Source organism: Cotesia typhae, unplaced genomic scaffold, assembly GCF_013202065.1.
Source record: "Cotesia typhae breed Kobodo isofemale line unplaced genomic scaffold, CoteBio_Ctyphae contig_4, whole genome shotgun sequence".
Lineage (NCBI taxonomy): Eukaryota > Metazoa > Arthropoda > Insecta > Hymenoptera > Braconidae > Cotesia > Cotesia typhae.
The window spans coordinates 3322204-3346560 of NW_027423748.1; the positions used below are offsets into that span (position 1 = coordinate 3322204).

Consider the following 24357-nt stretch of genomic DNA (forward strand, 5'->3'; position numbering starts at 1 on the left):
TTTTTTACTGTCTGAAGGGCATTGTATAGAAAATTAAGAACTGAAAAAAATTTTTTGTCAAACGATTTGCAATCAAATGAGACCATGAAATAAAAAATAAAATCACTCGCTCAGTTCAGAAAAAATATTCAAGCATTTCTTCAACAAAAAATACGCGGTTAAACATCTGTCGAAGTGCTCATACTTCCGATAAAAAATTTTCTCATTGGTATCATTTCTTTCTAGTGTGTTAGTAAGCAGGTCTGGTGTACGCGCCCGGCCTGCTATAGGAATATATGTATATCCAACGTCTCTGTTCTTTTCAGAAAATAAGAGTAATAAAAAACAAAATTAACGATGAGAGTCTGGTAGCACGACATCAGGAGCACCTGGTATCGCAAAAGCTGAGAGCAGGGGGCTGATTCATAGTTTTTATTTCTTACTTATTGTAGCATTAAAATGTATATTTCTTTGCATTTAAGATGCACTGCAGAATCAAGTCATTGATGCACTTTTTTATCTTTTATCTTGAGACACTACAATTGTTTAAGAGTTAAAGGTTTAAAATAATAAAAATGAGGCGCTTTTCCTTCATAATATAATATTTTATTGCAAGGTCAGATGTTGGACGTAAAAATAAAAAAACAGATGAAAGAATTGGAATCATCAGGTAGACGTACGGAAATTTGCCACGCTCGCGTGTTAAATTTCAGTGGATTTCCAAGACGTTGTCATTATATTTTTTTTTTTAAATAGTTATTATAGGTATCAATTTTAAATATCCATCTGTCGTTGGCTGTCATCTTTATGGTATACTAATATCTATTGCAGGAGTGATAGACACCTTACGTAATTTACGTTACAGTGTAATAATGTTAATAGTCATTTCTTAGGCAACTGCTTGAGTGAGTTTTAGTTTATAGTTTACGTTGATGTCAATCAATATTTTCCTTTGATGCAAGAAGCTTATTATTCTCAAAAATTTCAAACATCAAAATTTATACTGCTGGAAAAATGAATTTAATTTGAATGAAAATTTTGAATAAAATTTTTCTTGATTAAACTATAATAAGTTTTAATTTATTCAAAAAATGTTCGACTTGATTCAAAATTAACAAATTCTTTAAAATCATTTTGTTAATTCAATATTTTTTTCTCTTAAATTAATTAATTTTTACAAAATTATAAAAAAAGTTTTTAAATTTGATTTCCATTTTGAGTTTACATTGAGCTTTTTCAACTTTGAGTTCAAATTATTTATTACAAATAAATAAAGTTTCATCAGTAAATTCTTTATTAATAATTCTTTGTTTATTTGTTCATAATAAAAAAAATCTCTCCAATTTGCATTGAAAAATTTTTCTTACTCGTAATTTATTTAACTTTTATAAAAAAATCAATTTTAGTAAAAGCTATTTGCAATAAAAATTCTACAGCAATTTTTTTTTAAATGTATACCGTAAAAATTTTAACCATTTAAAAACAATATTCTATTTGCTTGTTAAATGAAGGCTCAACGACACACATACTTGGTGTGACTCAGAACGATGACGTTTTACATCACTCAACGGAATATGCGTGTTCAAACACGTTTTGATTTGCGATTACTCGCAAGATGAAGTTGCGTTTACATATGAATATAAAATATATACATCAGACACTAAATGTTAACTCGTTTTATAATTAACGAGCAGTAAAAAATGTTTTGTTTATTTATTCTTTCTTATTTAAGTATTATCGATCGATATATATTGATATATTTATATATAACAGGCGTAATAAATCTTTAATCTAATTTAAATAAATAATAAACATGAGACATGTGGTACCTAAACTAATGAGATATGAAATGTCATATCTTTTCCTTTAATTACGGTCCTCGTGCTCCAGTGTAGGCTGAGTAGAGGGCTTTTGTCGACGAAATTCAAAGGCTTCGCGATTCCGCCCTCGGAAGCCAGTCCAGGTATGCCGCATTCTCACGTTCCCTTGTGAAATATTCCCTTTTTATTTTTGTATTTATTTTTTACTTTATTCAGGAAGTGATTAATCGAATTGAGAACTCAAAAGTTCCCATGAGTTCTATTTCCTTTGAAATCAATCCAATGAGATAGGATATAGGATATAGAACAATATATACAAAATGTACAAGGCAAATAAGAAACAAAAAACAAAAACAGTTATTTTTGCGAAACGGCGAATAATAAACAATACTTAAGCATGATAATACATTAAAATGTTCATTTCCGTATGAATTGTGCGAGCACATTATCGGGGGTTCTTTTTACACGCTTTTTTTTTATAGCTGTTATTTCGAAAGCAAAAAGACTTCACTTCATCTTCCCCTCGGATTAGAATTTACCCCAATAACTTTTACGAGCAATCCTCAGCACCCTCTTTGATATATATTTGGACTCCACATGAAACTTTAATACCTCGATATTGCTTGTTCACTCCCCTCGTACTGTGTCCTGTTATTTTGTTGGGATAAAATCGATAGTGGCATTAAACTTGGCAAGTGCTGCAGGATGTCTAGTGATACAGGTTTCGAAATAATTTTTTCTATTTACTTTTAAAAAACATATAGTTATTTTTTTTTATCGACAAAATATGCATCAGTCATTTTTCTTTCTATAAAAATCTGGCAAATTTAACAAAATTCCGAGTTAAAAATTAGTAATTCAATTTTTATGTACTTCAAATTTGTTTAATTTAAAATATTGTGGACCTATTTATACTCTTACATGTACTTTATGTTACTCTTTTTTGTATTTTTGCCATTTGGCTGTTGCCTTGGCATTCAAATCAAATAAATAAATAAATAAAATTCAAGATTTAATTTTTAATTCAAATATTGGGATAAAAAATTAATAAAATTCAATTATTACTTCAATTACTTCAAAAATGTGGATATTAAATTGAGAAATAAATTTTTAATTGAAGTGACGAGATAAAAAATAAATAAATCCTATTTTTATTTTAAGTATTTGGATAAAAATGAAAAAATTAATTGCTAATTTTAAATGGGATGAAGAATTTTGATTTCTATTTTTTACTTCTAAACGCAAAAGAATAAATTAAAAATTTATTTTTAATTCAACTTTCTGAAAGTAAAAAATAGTAACTCATTAATTACCATTTTTTTACGCAAAAAACAAAAAAAATTAGAATTTAAACTCTACAAAGTTGACATTAGTTTAAAATTTCGGCTTGAACGTACATGTCGCTCGTTATTACACAATAAGGTAGTGTCGTAGGTCACAAGTCATAAGTTAAATAAACTTGAACTTGAATAAACTTTCACCCTCGATCCTCGATACAAGTAATATGTCTGTATAGTAACAGTATAATTATGTTTACTTAATATTGAATAGTGTTTTTTATTGGTGTCTCGTGCGTGTAAACCGATTAGAGTGACTTTAATGCTCCCTAGTCGTTTTATTCTTTTCACATTTACTTTCAAGTCGTTATACATTTAAATGCTTTTATATACTATGTCCCGCCACCTTAAACACACACATACGTATAAATATTTCGCAGAAATTTTCCCATGCTTGATAAAAAATAAATCGGTAAATTAATATCGATTTTTTTGCATCAATCCCATGCTCAGAAAAAAATGAATAAAAATAATGAAATATAAAATGTAAGTTATAATTTTTGTTGCACCATGACCATGATATATATAGTAACAAGTCACGTGTGGGTTGTTCGGAATTCCTATGCAAATGCCGAGCAAGTATACACGGACTTATATTATATACACGTATATATTTAAGTATAGCAAAAATATCTGCTTTAAACTCAACTCGTTTTGTTCCTCAGGATCAGCTTGTCCAGTGACTACGCATAGCAGGACCATATATAAATAATACATAATACATACTAGTCCACTGATATATATTAACATTAACATTAATTTTAACATCAACAAAAACAGACCCAGTCTGCCCTGGTGTCGACAAATCAATGTTTTACCCAAATACGAATGCATACCTAAACCCACGTAATACTTTAACCCATTTATATAAATATATAAAGACGCCTATAACCATTCATTTAGTCTTTTCGGCTAAAAAAAAAAATACAAACGAAGCTCCGAGTCATTTATTTCTTTTTTCCAAAAAAATATACATCTTCTCTTTCAGGCGGAATGTTTTTGCTGACAAAATACGGCTGTTTAACATTTTTATGCTTTTAAATTTTCTTATTACGTGGTAATAAGGGACAGGTTGGTGATTCTGAACAAGGACGCTTATTACCCACGATTTTAAACTTTTTTTTTCATATGTAATATCAATTGCATATTTATTTTAGGACGATGATAAATTACACCAATTATATTGATGTATGAAATATTTCTTTAGGAATCAGGAAAAAAAATTCATACTATCAGATCTGATCATCTGAATCAAGTAAATAATTTTGAAGAATTTCATCTTCTTGGTTTGAGTCAAAACATTCTCAAACTAAGAAATTTTTATCTTGATTCAAGTTAACTTTTTTTTCAGTGTATAAAAGATCTCATATGGATTTTCAAATGTAATGAAATATAATTTTATACTTTACCATATATTTCCATATGATCAAAAATCATTTGGTACATTGTCATGTATGGTAACATATAATCATATGTGATCACACATGAATCATATAGAATTATATAATATTCATATATAAGATCCTATATGGATTATTGGATATAAAGAAATGACGTGATGAGTATACTTTTATGCTTTGTCATATATGTTTTAAAATGAGTATATAAGATCATATATAAATGCCAACACTCAAATCAAATTTATTAATCTTTTAACTATAACTCGTAATGAATTATCGTGGGTGGCACAAAAATGTCCTCATATACCAATAAGACAGTCATTGAACCGGATTGATAGTTGATGGAGGAGTGAATAAAAAGACAGATGTGTCACGAGCCACATGGATCTTAATGTAAAAAGGCTTCTTTTTCCACTTAATACCCGTTGAACGTGATCCCGATAAATAAAAACCTCTTACCTTACCTCATACCATACATATATGAATACCCATAGGTTTATTATATACATGTATACCTGACCTAACGACACTAAAATGCTTCTACGGCACTTCTGGTTGAGTTGATGGGTATAAATGCGATGTGTGAGCATCGATGGACCTTTATACGCCTATTGACACGTGTCGATGTTTAAATTCAACATCAAGTCAATACCATCCCAAATAATACTATAAAAAGATTATATACTTGGATAATTTTTTTCTCAAATAAAAATATAATTATTAATATGACAGCTGTAACTCGAATTACAGGAAGCCTCGCCTTTTTTTTCCTTCATCACATCACATATCATATATATTCATTATTTCATCTCTTTGGTAAAAAAATCATCAGTCGCACAGCCGGTTCCGGTTTTTTTATTTACCATGCAAAATTTAACCCGAAACATTGTAAATGTTGTTTACTTTAACGCTTTTAAATTATTGAGTTGCGATGAGAAAAATGTTTGTATACACACTAAAAGTTACAACGATGTTATTAAATAAAATTTATTATTTACAATACTTTTTTTTTTTTTTTTGATAATATTATTGACTGTTAATATCTTTGAGAAGGATCGCAGCTGTTGCTATGAAGGATAGAATAGAATATGATGAGATGTTAATGTTGAAAGAAAGTTTGTACGAGTTGTAGCCAGTTGAAAATATAAATAACACGCAACAGTAACTGTACAGTTGTATAGAGAATTTCGGGGGATTGCCAGTGTCTGCGTTGTCAAAATTACTTTAAAGTCGCGATAAAAAAATATAATGGAATAAACGTTTAAATAAAGTAACAAATCCACGTTAATTTACTTGGAAAGAAATCTTGGATGCGCCGACTGACTAATTTTAGACACAAATACTAAAACATTTAATTTTTTTGGTGAGCTATACTTATATAACAAAGAATGCTTTTTTTGGAAACCAGAGAAGCAATCACGCCAATCTGGATACTATTAATTGTTTTGACATTGAACTTTTGCTTAGCAGTTTTTTCGAAATACTTTTCGTCGTGATCTAGAATTTTGAACTTCTTTTTGCTTTAATTGAACAGCTTTTAATTAATTTTATTTAATAACATGGTCGTCACACTAATAGTGACATCTGTTTGAAGAGTACTTGGCGCTAGACACTACCGTTTCTCTGGGCTTTAGATCATGTTGATGATAATCATAATATTCTTGAATTGAAGAGATTCTATTGAAAATTTTTAGAAAAAAAATTTTTTATTGTTTCTGAATGATTTTCGTTGAATTTTAAGTTTGGAAAGCTAAAAACTAATATTTCAAGTATCACAATTTTATAAAATTTTCTAATGTAAATATAATTGTAATTTACATGTTGCTAAAGAGTTACACGTTGGTTGAAAATGAAGCGATGTTTTGCTAAGTAAAATCTGATTTCGTGGAAATTTGTCGCTCTTCAAGCTTTGTATGCGTAATTTTATGAAAATAACAACTTATGCAAATTAAAATGAAAATACCAGTGAGAATAAAATCACTAGATGACTATTTCAGTTTTTCGACAAATTTTCTTCCGAATGACCAGAATAATCTTATAATGCTAATAAAGTGTATAAAGTTATTCAGTCATTGTAATTTCGATGTAAATTCAAGGCTATTACTCAGAACTTATAGTAGACTTTTTAGGCCACAATTTATAAAGAAAAAAAAAATCTGCAATATTTTATGAAGCGCGTATATACTAATAATACAGTTGTTTTTATACATTTATATTTAAAAATAAAAAGAGATGAAGGAGAGAGTGCAGCTTTAATTTGAGATTAATCAGACAGTCAAGTGGCATGTAAGCCAGAAGGCTTTTACCTTCAATTTGCCACTCATGTCATGAAGAAATGCATCTCATCGCGTAGCTTAATAACACGGATAACAATGTTTTACGAGTTTATTTTTAGCTAGCTCAGTTTGTTTATTTATATTTAAAGTTTAAAGTTTAAAATGTAAATGTAAAATGTATTATTTTTAATGTGTTCAGAGTACGAAAGAAGAAGAAATAATATTTATATGTGAATGAAAAATATAAAAAACAGTATGTAATGCATTAAGGTATGAGTAAACGAGAATGTGCAAAGTTGATACAATGGATTATTATGATGGAGACAAGTGTTAAAGAGAATGAGAGTGAAGAAAACACCTTGAGGCGTTAGTCGTCGTCGGATTTCTTTGATCTCCGCGTTCTTTCATTCATATTTTTTATTCCACCTTTTTTTTTATCTCAGCTCTTTACTTTTTTATCTTTCGTGTGAAGATTTCGAGCGGAAGTTAACATGCTGAGCGATAATCACGTCAAAGATTTCAAAAACACACAATTATTTATTTTCCATCATCAAATATTTATATTTTTACAACTGTTATCTTTTTGTTTAAATATATACACACAATCAAGCATCAGTTAGCAAGATTGCTCGTTATATTTTAAGTTCATACAATTAAGGTGAGTTATTATTAAAACTCCAAATATCATTCGGACTCAAAATTTATGGTTTTTCGTATATTTCGTCAATTAAAAAATAATTTATTGGTTTAATTTGCAGATTTAATCTTGAAATAGGGTCTAAGAGATATTTATACTGAAAATAAAATTATCAAAAATTTTAATGTTTAAAATTTTTGATAAAATATAATAAACAAAAAATGGTAATTTTGTTTTGATAGAAAAAATCAATTTAGGAATAAAATATCGATTTATGCGTCATTTTATAGATACACTGTTAAGAAAAATTTATCGAAATTCATTGGAAAAATTGTGACATTATTTTTGCATTGATTGTTATTATAATTTCAAGAATCTCTTAGTTGTCAAATTTCATAACTTGATATGTCTTCAAATTCAAAACACCTTATCGAATTTTGAAAAAAATATATTTCAAATTTCAAATAGAATAAAGTATGTAAACTAATCATTTTGGTTGAAAATGCAGAAAACTAAATTTTAGAATTATTTCATTTTCTTTTTAACTTTCATCACTATATAGTTAAAGAGCAAAATTCTGATAAATATTTGTAAATTTTAGAATTTTTAGTTAAATTAAAAAATTCTAAGTGAAAAATCTACTAAAAAGAAACAATCAATTTCTAAATTTTTATGATCGCTTCAATAAGAAAATTTCATACAGTAATTAAAAAATTCATGAACTTTTTTATATTAAAAAAAAGATCTACTTAATTAATAAATTAATATTAAACCTTGTTAATTCAACTGAATATTTTTAATTTTATCATAAATATTTCTCAACTAAATACATAAAAAAGAAATAAGTGTTATGAATCGTCTATTACACACCGAGCAGCGAACTGTAAAGGCGTGATGAATCTGTACTACACCTGAAAATTTCTCAGAATAAATAAAACTTTCTCTCCACACTTACACCCATACCATTCCAAGCTAATATAACTCTCATATTAACTTTAGCTGCTCGTTATCGAGTTAGTCACTCGATCAAGTAGACACGCGTGTCTGGTTTATTAGTCAGCAGACTACAATTTATTTATCAGCACGCTTATACTTCTATTGCCACTACCAATATTTTAATATTTATATCAATATTCATCAACCTTATTTCATAATTACTACCTTAATTTAATAATTTAAATACAATCTAATGAATTTGTTATATTATATTGTGCCTTACTTTTCCACTGTTCAAATATGTTCCATCAACCACTGTGCTCTCTTGGTCATAAATTGTCCTGATACTTAAATTTTATTGGTTGATGTAATTGCACGCCTCATAAGCGAAGCGTTGAGGTAGTGCTCTACTCTCGACATCTCAAAAAAAGCAGTTTTATTGAAACTGATATTGATTTTATTTTAATTATATCGCACTCATAGGATAATATGAGTACACTTGTATCAAATCAAATAATCTATAAGGCACATAAAATATATTTTTATTTTTTATTATTTCGATTTTTGTATTTTATTTTAATCAATTTTATTGTGAAACATGAGATTATGAGGCGTGCACTTTTAGATTTTCCAAAATTTTTTATTTTACACTGAGAGAAAAAATTAATAAAAAAAATGAACGACGTTATAATGAGAAATTAATTTGTTTAAAATTTTCAAAAATTTTATTTCTTAGTTGAAGAAATCAGAATTTTACTCACTGCAACTTTCTTGTTAAAAAAAAGTTTTTTAGATATAGGAAATAAAAATTTTGGATGAAAATTCACAAGTTGTCTGTCTACAATTGTTTCTTTTTTTCAATCCAAATAAACTTTTTTTTCACTAAGAAAGTTACTGTGAGAAAAATTTTTATTTCTTCAGCTAAGAAATAAAATTGTTAAAAATTTTAAATAAATCAATTTCTAGTCAATTTCTTTCAAAAGAAATTTTTCTCTCAGTGTACAGATTTCATTGATTATTATGAGATTAATTAAATTCATTAAAATATTGTAAAGAGTATTGTTATAGCTTAAATAAATCGACGAACAAAGAATTAGACAACATTCTAATATTTAAAAACAATAGCCCACAAAATATGGCTAAATTTTATCGACACAAGTACAAGCGATAATAACATAACTGAAAACTTTTCTCACGGTACGCAAAGTCGGAACTTAAGTGTTTATTTATTATCCTTTTTTTAATATTTTATTTTTTATGTCTCTTCCTGTCCTATTCTCTTGGCGAGAATCGTAATCTTTACTCCAGTGGCCTCGGCGGTTAGGGCATAAACGTCTTTAAAACCGCAAACCAACTTCATATACTCTCACAATCAGCTGGTGATTCTGTAGCCGCTAGCCGGCAAGCCTATGGAATAATATAAGAGAAGCTGCAGCTGTACTCACGCTGTATTAGTACTTAGTCTGTGAGACTTTTTTAATTTTTAACGATAAAGCCCAAGGAATAAAGTACCGGGAGGCTATTTTTCTCGTCACAATTATTCTCTTCTTTACCTGCTTAATTTAATGCTTCTGCTTATTTTACTCTACTTTTAACTTAATTATTCCAACAGTTAAAATGCAATCATAACAATTCATAATAGAGGCTTGTTTATTTTAAACTTAATTGTCTTTATTTTAAACTTCAAAGTCTTCTTAGAACCCGAAAGCCGTTAATCTGTCGCTTCAGATACGGACGAGCGGTTATAAACATGATATATTCAAGAACAATTCATCAATCGACCAGATTATTTTTTATACACAGAAAAAAAAATTTACTTGAATCAAGTAAATATTCTTGAAGAACCTTATCTTCTTGATTTGAATGGAAAAATTTTTAATCTAAGAAATTTTTCTTGGCTTAGGTAAATTTTACTTGATTCAAGAATTTTTCGTCTTGATTCAAGATAGTAAAACTCTTCAAAATTATTTTCTTGGTTCAAGAATTTTCATCTTTATTCAAGTTAAATTTTTTTTTCAGTGTAATTACTCAGATTCGTGTAAAAAAAAACCGTTTAAAAAATTATTACTCCGACCCTTGTTGATTTTTTTTTTAAGTAAATTTTTCTGAGAAAATATTAAGGTACCCGCGGGTAATAAGGCCTATGTAATAGAAATGCTATTTAAAATAACCGCTTCCGCTAAAGACTTCTCTAGCATAGAAATGTCGCTAAAAGTTTAAAGAGTCACGATACAACGTTCCTTGTCTTCTATATTTCATCATCCCTCATATGCTAAAGTAGCGCAGAAGAATTCCTAAAAAACGATTTGAGTAAATGGTAAACATTTTTTATAATTTTATATTTAATAATTTAAAATCATTGTTCTAATTTTTATCAACATCTTAAAAAGTATTGTTGCTCAATTTAAGTGACGATTTATCTCTAATACTAATTTTATCAAGTATAGTATAACTATTTCCAGCATGTATAACCCGCAGGCCTTATTACCCTACCGTAGTAAAATAAGGCTTATTCGCAAGGCTTTTGAAAAAATTTAATTTTGAGTTTGTTTATGGTGAAAATTACCATTACTCCATTATATTTTATGGCTAATGTATTAATTTAATAATTAATGATACATTGCAATAATTAAATGCAATATTTTCGATTTTTTTCAAAATCTCCCTTAGCTAGGCCTTATTACCCGCCGGTACCTCAAATAAAATTATTATTATTTGTAATATCTATACACGTTTACTTATAAATTTTTTACGAATGTAAGACTAACGAGCAGTAAACAGAACAATAGTGATAATGATAATGATGATCTGATAAAGATAATAATGAGTACAGCAATCAAGGACGCGAAAAGAAAATACATTTGCTAAATTATGAAATATTTTATATTTCTATTCATGTTCTGTAACAAGTGAGCCCCTTACCTTTGCCGACTATCTTTTCATTTCCGTTTGACTGTTATCAGCGTAGAGGTACTGTGCATGTGTATGCATGTGTGAATGAATCATATGTATACATGTGTTAAACTCAGACGAACCGAGAGCTACATGCTTACAGGTGTATTATATAAATGTTTATTTTCTTAATACGTGTTGGTACATTCTTGCCTGCATAATAAGATCTAAGGGTTAATGGACTCGGGTTTATTCGTATGTTGCTTTAAATTACTTTACGATTCTTTTAATTCTACTTAAATATTTTCGTTGGAAGTTACTTTTTTATTTCGTTGCATGATAGATCTTTTTTGTGCTCATATTTGGGTAATTATTTTTTTTAAGACTTATTGTATGTAGATTTTAAATTTCAGAATGTTTAAAATTTTTAAAAAGATTCAACAATTAGTGATATTTTATACAGAAAACTGCTCATGATTATAAATTTTTTTTATTATAATCTAATTAAAAGAAGTTTGTTAATTTTGAATAAATTTTAACACAAAAAAATTTTAAGAAAAAATTCCTTGTGTAGAAACTCAAAAGAACTATGAATTCAATATTTTAAAAATAATTTATTTTTTACATAGAATTGAAAAATAATAAAGAATTTGATGAATCCAGCTTCTTATTTTTTAATTATAAAATAAAAAAAAAAGAAATACAACGATTAAAAAATTTTAATTATAAAGTTGAAAGAATTTATTTAATTAATTTTCTAATTTTTTAGGAATAAAAAAAAATTCTTAAAACGACTTAAATTTACTTGAAAACTTTTTTGTCCACGCTTGCCATCATCAGACTCCCAATAGTAAATTTTTAACATGTCCGTATTAAAATAATTGAATTAAATTTAAAAATTTTCACACTTCATCTCCAATAACTTTTTAAAATAACAATAAGAGTCAGAAATAAATAAAAAAATCTTAGAATTTCTTAGCAAACTAAAGCCAAATAATTTTGCTTTTTTAAAGTCTGACTTGTATGCATTACAAAAATTCCAAACACCCAAAAAATTAAAAAAAAAATACTCCAGACAGAAATACCTTTGAAGACCAAAAAATAACAATTCGCAGTAAAAAAGTGATTTATAACAAGATTCTCAAAGTTTTTAAATGTCTATCAGAGAAGATGACCAAGAGTTATTTGTAAAAAATAGCAAAAGAAAAAAGAAACTCATTGAGTGTATGTAGAGCTGAAAGCTAAACGAAGAGCCGAGGAATATTCTTGAATGAAATATATTCGTTAAGCATGTCGGTACCTGGAAAAAATACGAGGGATTACTCATACCTATACATATATAAATCCAAGCCCAAGTAATATAAAAAGTATATATCGTACTTTTGAATCCTATGGCTACGCACAAGCTATTTTGTATTTTCTACACTAACTTGGTCCATAGTATTTTTTTCTTTGTCGCGAATCACAATGCAACTCTCACATAATGTGCTCTCTGGTCCTGTTCTGTGCAGTATATGGGTATATATTATACAGGTTTGAGGGTTTTCCAGGTGCCCGGCAGGATACCTGGAGCGATAAAAGGTTTTTCCGAGCGATCTGTCCGAAAACGTCTGGTGTATTCCCATCTGGGTTTTATTTACTTTGAGCGAACTAAAGTATTTTCTATTATAGTCTTCTTTTGTACATTATATTTTATGTTATTTCTTTTAGCTCGCAACAGTGTTATAACTTACGAGTAAGGCAGGACAGACCCATATAATGTAGGGTATTTTTAAAAATGGACCCTGTATTTAGGGACAAAAATTTGTCGGTATTTTTAATGACATCTTTGGTCAATGAACAGGTAGTAAGGTAGAAAATATGTGAGTGGGCATCATGTTATTATTGTTATTATCCTCGGACCATTTGGAATCCTAGAGTAGCTTTTAAAATTGCTTCCGTCGAAATTCTTTTCAAATTTCAGAGTCTACCTGACTATGACGGTATTGATGTTTGGTAGATGTGTGAGTGTAGAAATCCCTCGAGTTTCATCTGTTTCAAGTTGTGTTGGTTTAATTCGCGGGGATCGAATAAATTGACCGTGAGGGAGGCTACCCTCTATACCAATGGGATTTGGGGAGTAAAGTCATTTATTAATGTGATTAAATTTGTTTATTGTGCTACTTTTTAGTAGAATAATTAGACTTATTTCTTGAAAAAGAAGATTTTTTTTTTTTGATAAAAAATGAATGAAACGTGAAGAAAAGAACGTGACAGAAAGAATTCTGAGGAAGACTATAAATACGAATGTTTGATCAATGACTTAAGAAGTATGTGTGTGAATTGTAACCATATTTTTTTTTTGGCGAATAACATTTGTTTCAAGTTTTTGTAAACAAATGTTTTAAAATGAGAATTATTTTCAAATATTGTTTTTTTTTGATTTTGAATTTATATTCTGTTCTAAATATAAAAGATACGATAAAATTGTAAGTGATTATTATGAAAGAGAATTGAATTTACTACAAAAAACCTGAGCAATTGTTTTTTTTTTATATTTTTAATATCTCATTCGAAATTTTGATTTCAAACTTAAAAATGACATTTCAAACTAAGGTAAAAGACCCAGTTTTTGACGCTGGCCTAGTTATTGATACTTGCAAATTTGTTTTAATTAATTACAAAAAAAAAAAAAAAAAAAAAGAAATTAACTCTAATAAATTAATAAACATAATTTTTTAATTATAAATGTTAAGATAATTGATTTTTTGAGAACATTTTATTTTTTTATTGGAATAAAATTGCAATGTCAAACAACTAGGCCAGTGTCAATAACTGGATCTTTTACCTTCAATGATCATTTTAAAATACTTTGTTTTTATAACTTTGAATTAAAATTTTATCTAAGATATTAAAGATTTAAAAAATCCTTAAAAAAATAATTTTATAGAGAATGAATTTTTCTAAAAAAATTCTCTTGTCTAATTTTTTCTTATTTTTAATTTTTACCTCAAAATCATAATTTTAAATTTGTACAATATTCATTTAAAAAAATTAAGAGCTTAATGTGATGATTTTACAATTAAGTGAAATATTCTCTCAAAATAACGAAACAAATATTCAAATTCAAGAATTTTTTTACGCAATATGTTGTAAATCTCACTCCACTTTTCATTGTATGACCAATAAGACAAACACTTCCATTCAGTCCCCCAAAAATCAATAAACTAATCTAACATAAAACTAAAAAAAAAAAAAAAAAATTACTTACTCTGCGCAGAGAAGACAAAGTTGAAGAGTAGTAAAACAAGTAGCATGTTGACTTCCATTGTCTTACAACAATAACAATCTAACAATTCTAATAACACTCGGCACTTAAATTTAACGGCAAAAACACAATTATGTTAAATGTTAAAGCCACTAGTCGGATAAATAATGTAACAGCATTCCTTATTAACCCACAGTACTGTAAAATGAGGATTTATTTTATTAACTATAACAGCCCGTCTAACAAGTTTAAGTAGCCGGCAAACGTCTAGACGTCGCGGAAAAATCGCGAGTTATTTCTATTCCTTGGCTGCATTAAAATTGATATGTGTGATATGAGTAAATGTTGAATAATAAATAATTTAATTTTTTATAAAATGTAAAAAAAAAAAATATTCAAAGAATTAATTGTAAGGAAGAGGACACGGGCGTAACTATAAGTCTACGACGTGAAACGGAGCGTGTATAACTTTCCACAGTACAACGTTGTGTGGTTAATATATCTTCTGAATTATATTATGAGAAGACGATAGTTGGGTAAATAAGTACCGTTTTTATAAGTCACTTAATTATTCTACTGTCTTTCACTGGGTAATTGCCGGTGTCTTGGAAAATAACTCCGTTGACAGTCGAATTATTCTGTTATTTTTATAATTTTAATTTTTTAACAACACACATGGATTGTGTAAAAATAATTAATTAAATAATTATGTTAATAGGCAGATAAGATAAGATAGCTATCTACCTATTGGTGTTGATGTTACACTGATGCACAATCCACCTGCGGTGAAAGATAGACCTCACGGTGTTGAGGCTCGCGAGTGAATGCCGATCGACGAAAACGTGAATGAAGTTGCCAGCCGGCAGCCGGCAGCCGGCAGCGGCGTGTGGTAGGTGTAAGAGGAAAGAAGCTAGCATTGGGGGTAGGGATGCTCTAGAGTGTGTACATGGTAGTTTCGCGGTGGTCCCCACCAACACGTGCTAGGTAAACGTAATCTAAGTATGTATGAGTAAAGGTTCATTGTATCTGGAACACTGTACACTACTATGCACCGGAGGGTGGATTTTTAGTTTATAGAATGGAAGACTTGGAACTACGGGTATATTGGGAGAGAAATGTACTAGACAGGGTAGTAGATAGATTGGATGACAGTGTGACAGTATGAGAACAGCGGACCGCCTTCATCTCTTTGAAGCGTGCGCTTTGTTATTTCGAAAAGAGGATTGTGGGTGTCTAGCGTCAATTGAGCATGGATTTACGAATTCGTTTTGATTTTTTTGCCATGTGTTACTTTGCGTACGAGTATTTTTCGAGAAAATATTAGGGAAGTGTTTTTCCATTAATTGGTTGAACATCTTTTGTAAAATTATTATGTTAATGCTCTGGAGCTTTTGAAATAATAGATTAAATGTTTTTTGCAAAATTACGATATTGTTTTATGATATTGAATTGAGCTGACAACTGTCGATTTCTTAAATTTTTATGGCAAATTAATTACAATGAAAAAATTTTTCATTAACAATTTTTTTAAATTTTTACATGTGAAATTTTTTTCATAATAGTTTAACTGTTAAAAAATTATAAAAAAGTTTCTTATGTCAGTTAACTTCAGTGTCTTATTATTTTGTAATACTAGAATTAGCAGATAATTTACAATATTAAAAATTTTTTTAAAATTTTTTAATAAATAATTTTATTTTAATAATTTTTTTATATAATTTTTTAATAAATAATTTTTATTTTTATTTAATAATTTCAAAAAATTGCACGTGCAGTCGAGTCTCGTTGTGACTCTTATTAGTGTCTCTCTCATATTAACGCAAGTCTCGTTAGAAAAAAAAAAAAAAAACAAATAGAACTCATAACGAGATTCGACTGCATTGTTTCTTAAATTTTCTACATGTGGAATTTATTTTTTTTTTTTGTAGCAAATTTTTCAATAGAAAAAATCCTAAAATTTGTCAGATATCTTCTAACTTCATATTTTAATTATTATTTTTGTAAAATTTTTAAACTAACTTAAGAAAAATATTTTTTTGTTTTAATAACTACATCATTTTTGTAAAGTTTTTAACTAATTGTAACAAATTTACAAATTTGTAAAATTATTGAATTGATGAAAAGTATTTTGTAAAATAAAATTACTAATATTTGTGAAGTTTTTGAATTATTTTGAATTATTTGATCGAAAAAGTTTTTGTAATATTGCTAAATCGCTTTGATAAAATTATTACATTTGCAGATAAAAAATAATTTATAAAATGACTGTATCACGATTTCTAAAATTTTTTAACTAATTGATAAGAAGTATTTTGTACAATTATTTTTTTTTTTATTTATATTTATTTAATTGCCAAGGCTAAAAGTCGAATAGCAAATGGTAGAAATTACATAATGGTAATGATACACCTAAGTAACATTATAAAACGGTTTTACATCTTTGTATAATCGTGAAAAATATAGTGTATATATTAGGGTGTGCCAAAATGTAACTTTCTTGATGGACATTAAGACGATAAATTTGATTTTCATAGAATTTTTTAACTGGAGCTTAGTTAGGGCACTTCCGTTGAAAATTCAAATTTTCGCCGGAAGTGCCCAATTAAACCTCCTGCTAAAAAATTCTATCAAAATAAAATCTATCGTCTTACCCCAAAATATCTTAGGAAAGGCCTAAACACAGCTGATTTCAAAAGCGGAACTGAAAATTCCAATTTTAAAAGGTCCATCAAGGAAGTTACATTTTGGCACACCCTAGTATATATAAGTAAAATACAGAGACAAAGAAATATAAGAGAAAAAATTTTTGAAAATTAAAAGATCCTGAAATATTGTTCATATAATAGAAATTTGTATAAAAAATTTTGTTTACAGATAATTTTAATTTTAAATCAGTTTTCAAATCAGTTTGGTAATGAAATTAATTTTAGTATCAGTGAAAATCATCGTTTATAGATCAATAATTTATTAGCACGTTGAAATTTCTAACTACAGATGTTGAAAGAATTAAAAAGCTTTAATTTTGAAAGTCTCATGACTCAGTGAATTTATGATATCAACTGGTAGGTCACGCCAAAGACGAATCGCACTTACAGTGAAAGAGTACTCAAATGAGTTTGTTGAAAAATTCGGGATTTTGAAATTTACATTATTGTACTTTGCAGCCAGTCTATCAAACCGTCTGATGTCAGGGGATTCATCTATAAAAAGGTCTCTTAAAAACTTTGGTTCACCAGAATTTATGAGCTTATAGAAAAATTACAATATGATTACTGTAAAGTTTTTGAATTAATTGATGAAAAATATTCTATGAAATCACAAACTTGGCATAATAAAATCCTCTAACTAATCAGTTAAAAATAATTTTAACATTTTATTAAATTTGTTGATGACCATAAAAATATTTCCATTTTGTAATTCATGGGAATACTAATTCACATAATTAATAATCACCATAAAATAAATACACAAACTTTTGAGCAAATCTATGGAACAAATTCTATAAATTAAAATAATATGTATAAATCTATGTAAAAGACAAATAAAATAAATTTTTGTATGAAATGAATTCACGGATGAAGATAAATAAAATCCAATAACAATATATTTCAAAATAAAAAAAAAAACAATTCAATAGTTATTTAATAGTGTCCTGAATTATTTTTGTCATAAAATGATATTATGTGTAATTGATTGGTCATGTCATTAATTTTTAACCCAATAATGTTTTAATCAGTTAATAAAAATTTAGTTTTTGATAATTATGTCTAAGAATATTGCTGTAAACAAAAATAAAAAGTGATGAAATTATAAATATATTTATATCTATATAATAATTAATAACAATATATCTATATTTATAGATGATTAAATTTCGATATAGTAAATGACTTTTACATAGATTGATCAGAAAGAAAATTCTGAGTTTTAATGTTCTGAATCTTTAGGTGGAATCGTTACCATCACTGAAAGGGAAGCTCTCTGCATTATAGTTAGAAAGTTCTCAAGGAAACTAACAGATGACGTGAACATTGATTTCAAACTGTAATAAATAGACAGAATTTGGAAATTTATGGCCAATGAAATTAAATTTTCTTTAAAAGATTTATAATAAAAATAAATACGACTCATAAATTAATTGAACCGTGAGTTATTAATTTTCACTTTTATTATACATTTTTTTAACATACATAGTTGAATAATTAATCTTGATTATGAACAAAAGTACTTATATTATACTTATTATTATATAACGAGCAAAAATGATTTATTATTATAAAAAATTTATAAAGTTTTAAAAATAAAAGCGATGAAAGTAAAAAAAGAAAATTAGATTGTTTTGAATATGAATATAAAAAGATATTTATATGAATATAAATTTTGAATGATCATAGATAGATCAAAATAATCTACATTTCTTCTAGGAATAATAATCCTATATTTTTGGCGATAAAAATCGAAGATTGTTGGCGTACAATCAGTAAATTATGAGTCCCTGATATTTCCAATAGTGACAAAACATTATCACATGATAAAAGTCTACTCAACAAAGCATCACATACACGTTTTAAGTCAGATATCAAATACATATCAGCCACTTTTATTAATTCCAACAAAATAGCACTGTTATCACAAGCTTTATCCAATTTACCATGATATAAGAAGTGAAGCAATTCGTTAACAGTATCAAAATCTAATTCTGGAAGATTGATACAATTTTCTTTCGATTCTTTCATGTCTGTTGTTAACATTCTCTTAAATACGATATTGTTCGAAGCTAAAACAACTTTATGAGCTGGAAATTCTTGATTGTTTTTCACTCGAATTTTTAAGTCACTAAATTCGACATTTTTCAAATAAATTTTCATATTTTTATTTATTTTGGCACTCAATAAGTCATCGTAAAAAACAATACCAAATGATGTGGCCTATTACCGATATTCTGTATTTATGAAATGTTTCTAACGATCGTTTCCAATAAATATCCAAGTAACCATGTTCTTTAGGACCCTTGTGGAAATAATTCTCAGAAAAAACTCTTGAAAAGTCTTTATAACTCTGAATAAGATTTTTCGAAAGTGTTCACATCCCTAACTAAGTAAAGGAAAGACTTAATAAGTCGTCAAAACTCTTCAAAAGTCAAATTTTCCCTGTAATTTCGGACTTTCTCAAAGAGTTATTAAGACTTGATAAGACTTATTCAGTTTGACAGGAAAAGAAGAGAATATTTCTTTTCAAAAAAATTATTTATCAGAGTAGGTAAACAGGGGGGTGATATTCAATCGGTAAAACAGATTCATGGCGCGTCCATGCTAGGGGACCCACATTACCGACCGTGTGTTCGTGTACTGTGGTGAATGTCATCTGTAGATATGGGTGACCTGTTTTACCGACAATGGATGTTGCTGGTGGTAGATATGTATGACATTTTGAGGTTATGCTGAATTCTGTAATTTAAATCTATCCGCCATTTTCCCGCCATTTTTAAAATTTATCCGCTATTTTCGTACCATTTTGAATCCGCCATCTGGTGGCTGCTATCCGCTATTTTGAGTCTGCTATCTGAAATCTGTCATTTTGAATCTGATTTCAGCCATTTTATGTTATGAATCCGCCATTTTGAATCTGATTTCCACCATTTTTATATCGAGCCGTCATTTTAAGTATAATATCCGCCATTTTGAGTCTGATTTCCGCCATTTCAAATTTTGATTCTGGTTTCCTGCATTTTTGTTAAAAAATGCACCTGTGATCTCAGCATCAATAATAGTTGCTTAGATCACAGGTGCATTTCATTGTTTATATTCTGAAAAGAGTAATATATTCAAACTGTACGTATGAGGAGTACATGCGAGAAGATACGCCATCTGTCGAGGTTTCTGTCTACTTCTAAACAGGTCTGAACCTGTTCAAGGTCACGGTAACTGCGTAGTTCTCTTTGCTTTATTCCTAACTGCGTAGTAGATGACTCATTCTGGTCTAGAATTTTCTAACTGCGTAGTAGATGACGTCATCATACAGGTCTGAGCCTGTTCAAGGTTGCGTAACTGCGCAGTTTTCTTTGTTCTATTTCTAACTGCGTAGTAGATGACGTCATCAAACCGTTTTTGAGGTAGAGGAGTCGGGGGTAACTGCGTAGTATCCTTTGGCTATAAAAGCAGCGCGCTCAAGTCGTACTTCACAAAAACGAAGTACATCTCTCGTGATTAAACAGTATTCAGTGTTATAAAATATAGTGAAGTTCAGTGTTGTGAAGTACGCGAGTATAGTCCAGTGTGCAAAAACTATTGTGTAGTGTACATCATCTATAAACAGTGACATAACCTTTAAAAGGGTAAATAACCTATAAACAGTGTACATAACCTATAAACAGTGTATATAACCTATAAACAGTGTACATAACCTATAATATTGTGTTGAAGACAGTAGTGATTCTCGTTCCAAAATGGCACAACATAACCTCATCGAGGCTCTCACGAACTTGGTGGACACTATTGCAGTCTCATATGCTGATCTGTTGGGAGAGCAGCTCACTGATGACCATCGTTAAAGGTGTTTACGAGTGTGTGAGGAGACCATTGAATACTTCAACACAATATTACTGGATCCTGGAACAACAATTCAAGTGAGACGAAGTATTCAAGCGCACATCAACCAACTCAACTGGTTTACCGATCAGTTCTCCAGACTCGGTAACCAAGTTGTTGGTGGAGATCTTAACCAAGGAGTCAAATGGAAGGACTTGGAGAATGCTTTTGCTGGTAACATCCAGACCGGATGTGTTATCAACCAACGTCACAAAGATCCAGCATCATTTCTCCAAGCCTCACGGGATATCATCATCAACAAGGTACATAGTGTCTTGAGAGATCTGGCAGGGTTGAAAATGAATGTTGAACTCTTTTGCACATTCCGGAAACAAGAAAATGTAGAAGAGCGAAAGTCTTTCATCACCAAAAGCCGTGAGATTCTCCCTGCCACATCTCTTCAGGATTGGTTTAGTCAACATGTCTACGACAAATTAGTTCAAAGAATTGAAGATTTTAAGCATGAGGGTTCCGGATGGAGTCTGCTTGGACCGAACAGCTTGATGGTAACCATGTTACGATTCACACCAACCCAAGTTGGAAATTCCACCTTCGTCAGATTGCCAAAGGATATTGTCAAGAAGAAGAATGCGGTTACGAACATCCAGAACAATGATGAGTTCTGCTTCCTGTGGTGTGTCAACGCTGCCTTGCATCCACCAGTATTGGTTCCGGGTGATCCTACAAGTTATCGACACTTCAGCGTCAGATTAAACTATGAAGGTATTCAATTTCCAATCAAACTTAATGATATACCAAAATTTGAAAAAATGAATGACCTTAGCATTAATGTATATGGTATAGAGTCAGAATTCACGGGTAAAAAGTCTGAAAAAAGTACTATTATCCCATTATATTTAAGTAACTTCGAGTCAGAAATACCAACAATACATTTATTAATGATTAAAAAAAGTGTAAATTATACTGATAATTTAGATAATATTGAGTCTGTCTATCACTTTGCATGGATACATAATCTTTCTGGATTAATTACAAGTCAAATATCTCTGGGTAGACATAGATTATACTTTTGTGATCGTTGTTTGAATCATTTCAAATTAGAAAAATGTTATTTAGAGCACCGAGTAGATTGTTTTAAATCTAACAAAGTCCGCATGGAATTTCCCAGTGAAAAAAATAAAATTTTGAAATTCAAAGATTTTAAGTCTAAAGATACTGTGCCGTTTGTAGTTTACGCGGATCTAGAATGCACACTCGAACCCCCAGGAGATGATGAAAAGACAATTAATAAACATGTTCCATACAGTATTGCTTACTATGTACATTGCAGCTATGATAACACACTCTCCAAATTTGAATTAAACCGTTCTCCTGATTGCATAAACTGGTTTGTTAAACAATTAGAGTCATTAGCTCTGGACTTGTATAGCTTAACAAGATAGACACAATCAGGCAACTGAGTGTCACATCTGTGAAAAACCAATCACTTCTACAACAGATAAAGTCTATGATCATTGTCACTTCACGGGTAACTATAGAAACGCAGCTCATAAATCATGTAACGTTAATTATCAGAAATCTACCATTATCCCAGTTGTCTTTCATAATTTATCCGGCTATGACTCACACTTTATAATTAAATCCTTAGCTACAGTATTTGAGGGTGAAATTTCATTATTATCAATCAATAAAGAGCGTTACATTTCTTTCACAAAATCAGTTAAAAATACTTTAGTCTCTCTAAGATTTATTGACTCTTTTAGATTCATGGCCTCCAGTTTAGAGAAATTAGCTTCATACCTTGATGACAAAGACAAACAGATTACGCGACTACACTACCCTGACCCTAACAAATTTAAATTAGCAATACGTAAGGGTGTATTCCCGTATGAGTACATTGACAGCATTGACAGACTAGACGAGAGACAATTACCTGACCAGGAATCATTTTATTCAAAATTAACAAACTCAACTATTTCCAATGATGATTATGCTTTTGCTCAAGTAGTTTGGAACGAGTCTAAAATCAACACGCTTGGAGAGTACTCAGATCTATACCTAAAAACAGATGTCCTTCTCTTTTTGAGAATTTTAGACTCAGTTGCTTTAAGACATACAATCTAGATGCTCTACACTTTTATACAGCACCAGGTCTTTCGAACTCGGCAATGTTAAAGCATACTGAAGTAGATCTTGAACTGTTAACTGATCCTGAGATGCTTCTTTTCATTGAAAAGGGTGTTCGCGGTGGGGTATCGATGTGTGCTAATAGACATGCTGAAGCTAACAACCGGTATATAGGCAAAGATTTTGATTCAAACAACCCCGAAACATACCTGATGTACTACGATGTAAATAATTTGTATGGCGCAGCGATGAGTATGTCTTTATCCAAGGGTAAATTTGAATGGGTTGAAAATGTAGACAATGTAGATCAGTTTTTCAATGATGATGAGAGTGTAGGCTACATCCTTGAAGTGGACCTACACTATCCTGAGAAATTACATGATCTACACAAAGATCTACCTTTATGCCCAGAACATTTTGTACCACCTGGCAGCAAACAACAAAAATTAACAACAACTCTGTATGATAAGTCTAATTATGTAATACATTATAAGAATTTAAAACAATGTTTAGATTTAGGCTTAGAACTTAAGAAAATACATCGAGTCTTGAAATTTGAACAGTCAGACTGGCTCAAGTCATACATTGATAAAAATATTGATTGCCGAAAATTAGCGAAAAATGAGTTTGAAAAAAATTTTTATAAATTAATGAATAATGCGGTTTTTGGAAAGACGATGGAGAATGTAAGGAAGTACAAAGATGTATATTTAAGAACTAAGTAGCAAGGTCGATACAATGTATCCGATTTAGTATGTAGGCCAAACTTCCACAGCCTTACAATTTTTGATGAGGATATGGTTATAGTTGAACTTAAAAAAGCTAGAGTTTGCTTCAACAAGCCAATCTACGTAGGGTTTAGTATATTAGATCTATCTAAAATTTATATCTACGACTTTCACTATAATTATGTGCTTAAAAATTATGCAAAAACCTCTAAATTATTGTACACCGATACAGACAGTTTATATTACCAATTCAATGTACCCAACATCTATAAAGACATCAAACGTGATATTTCAAGGTTTGATACTTCCGATTACCCACCTAACAATATCTTCAACATGCCCCTTGCTAACAAAAAGGTTCTGAGACTCATGAAGGACGAGAACAATGGAAAAATCATGTCCGAGTTCGTGGGTCTCAGAGCCAAATTGT

General features: G+C 29.2%; 1 protein-coding gene across 1 annotated transcript in view; it reads right to left on the reverse strand.

Annotated features, from left to right (window-relative positions):
- LOC141526995 (uncharacterized) overlaps positions 1–15336 on the reverse strand; it is a 55115-nt gene extending 39779 nt beyond the window's left edge. The window contains exon 1 of the mRNA XM_074242208.1: positions 14528–15336. Coding sequence (XP_074098309.1) covers positions 14528–14585 — 58 coding nt within the window. The 5' untranslated portion in view covers positions 14586–15336. The remainder of the gene's footprint in view (positions 1–14527) is intronic.
- Between the last annotated feature and the right edge of the window lie 9021 nt (positions 15337–24357).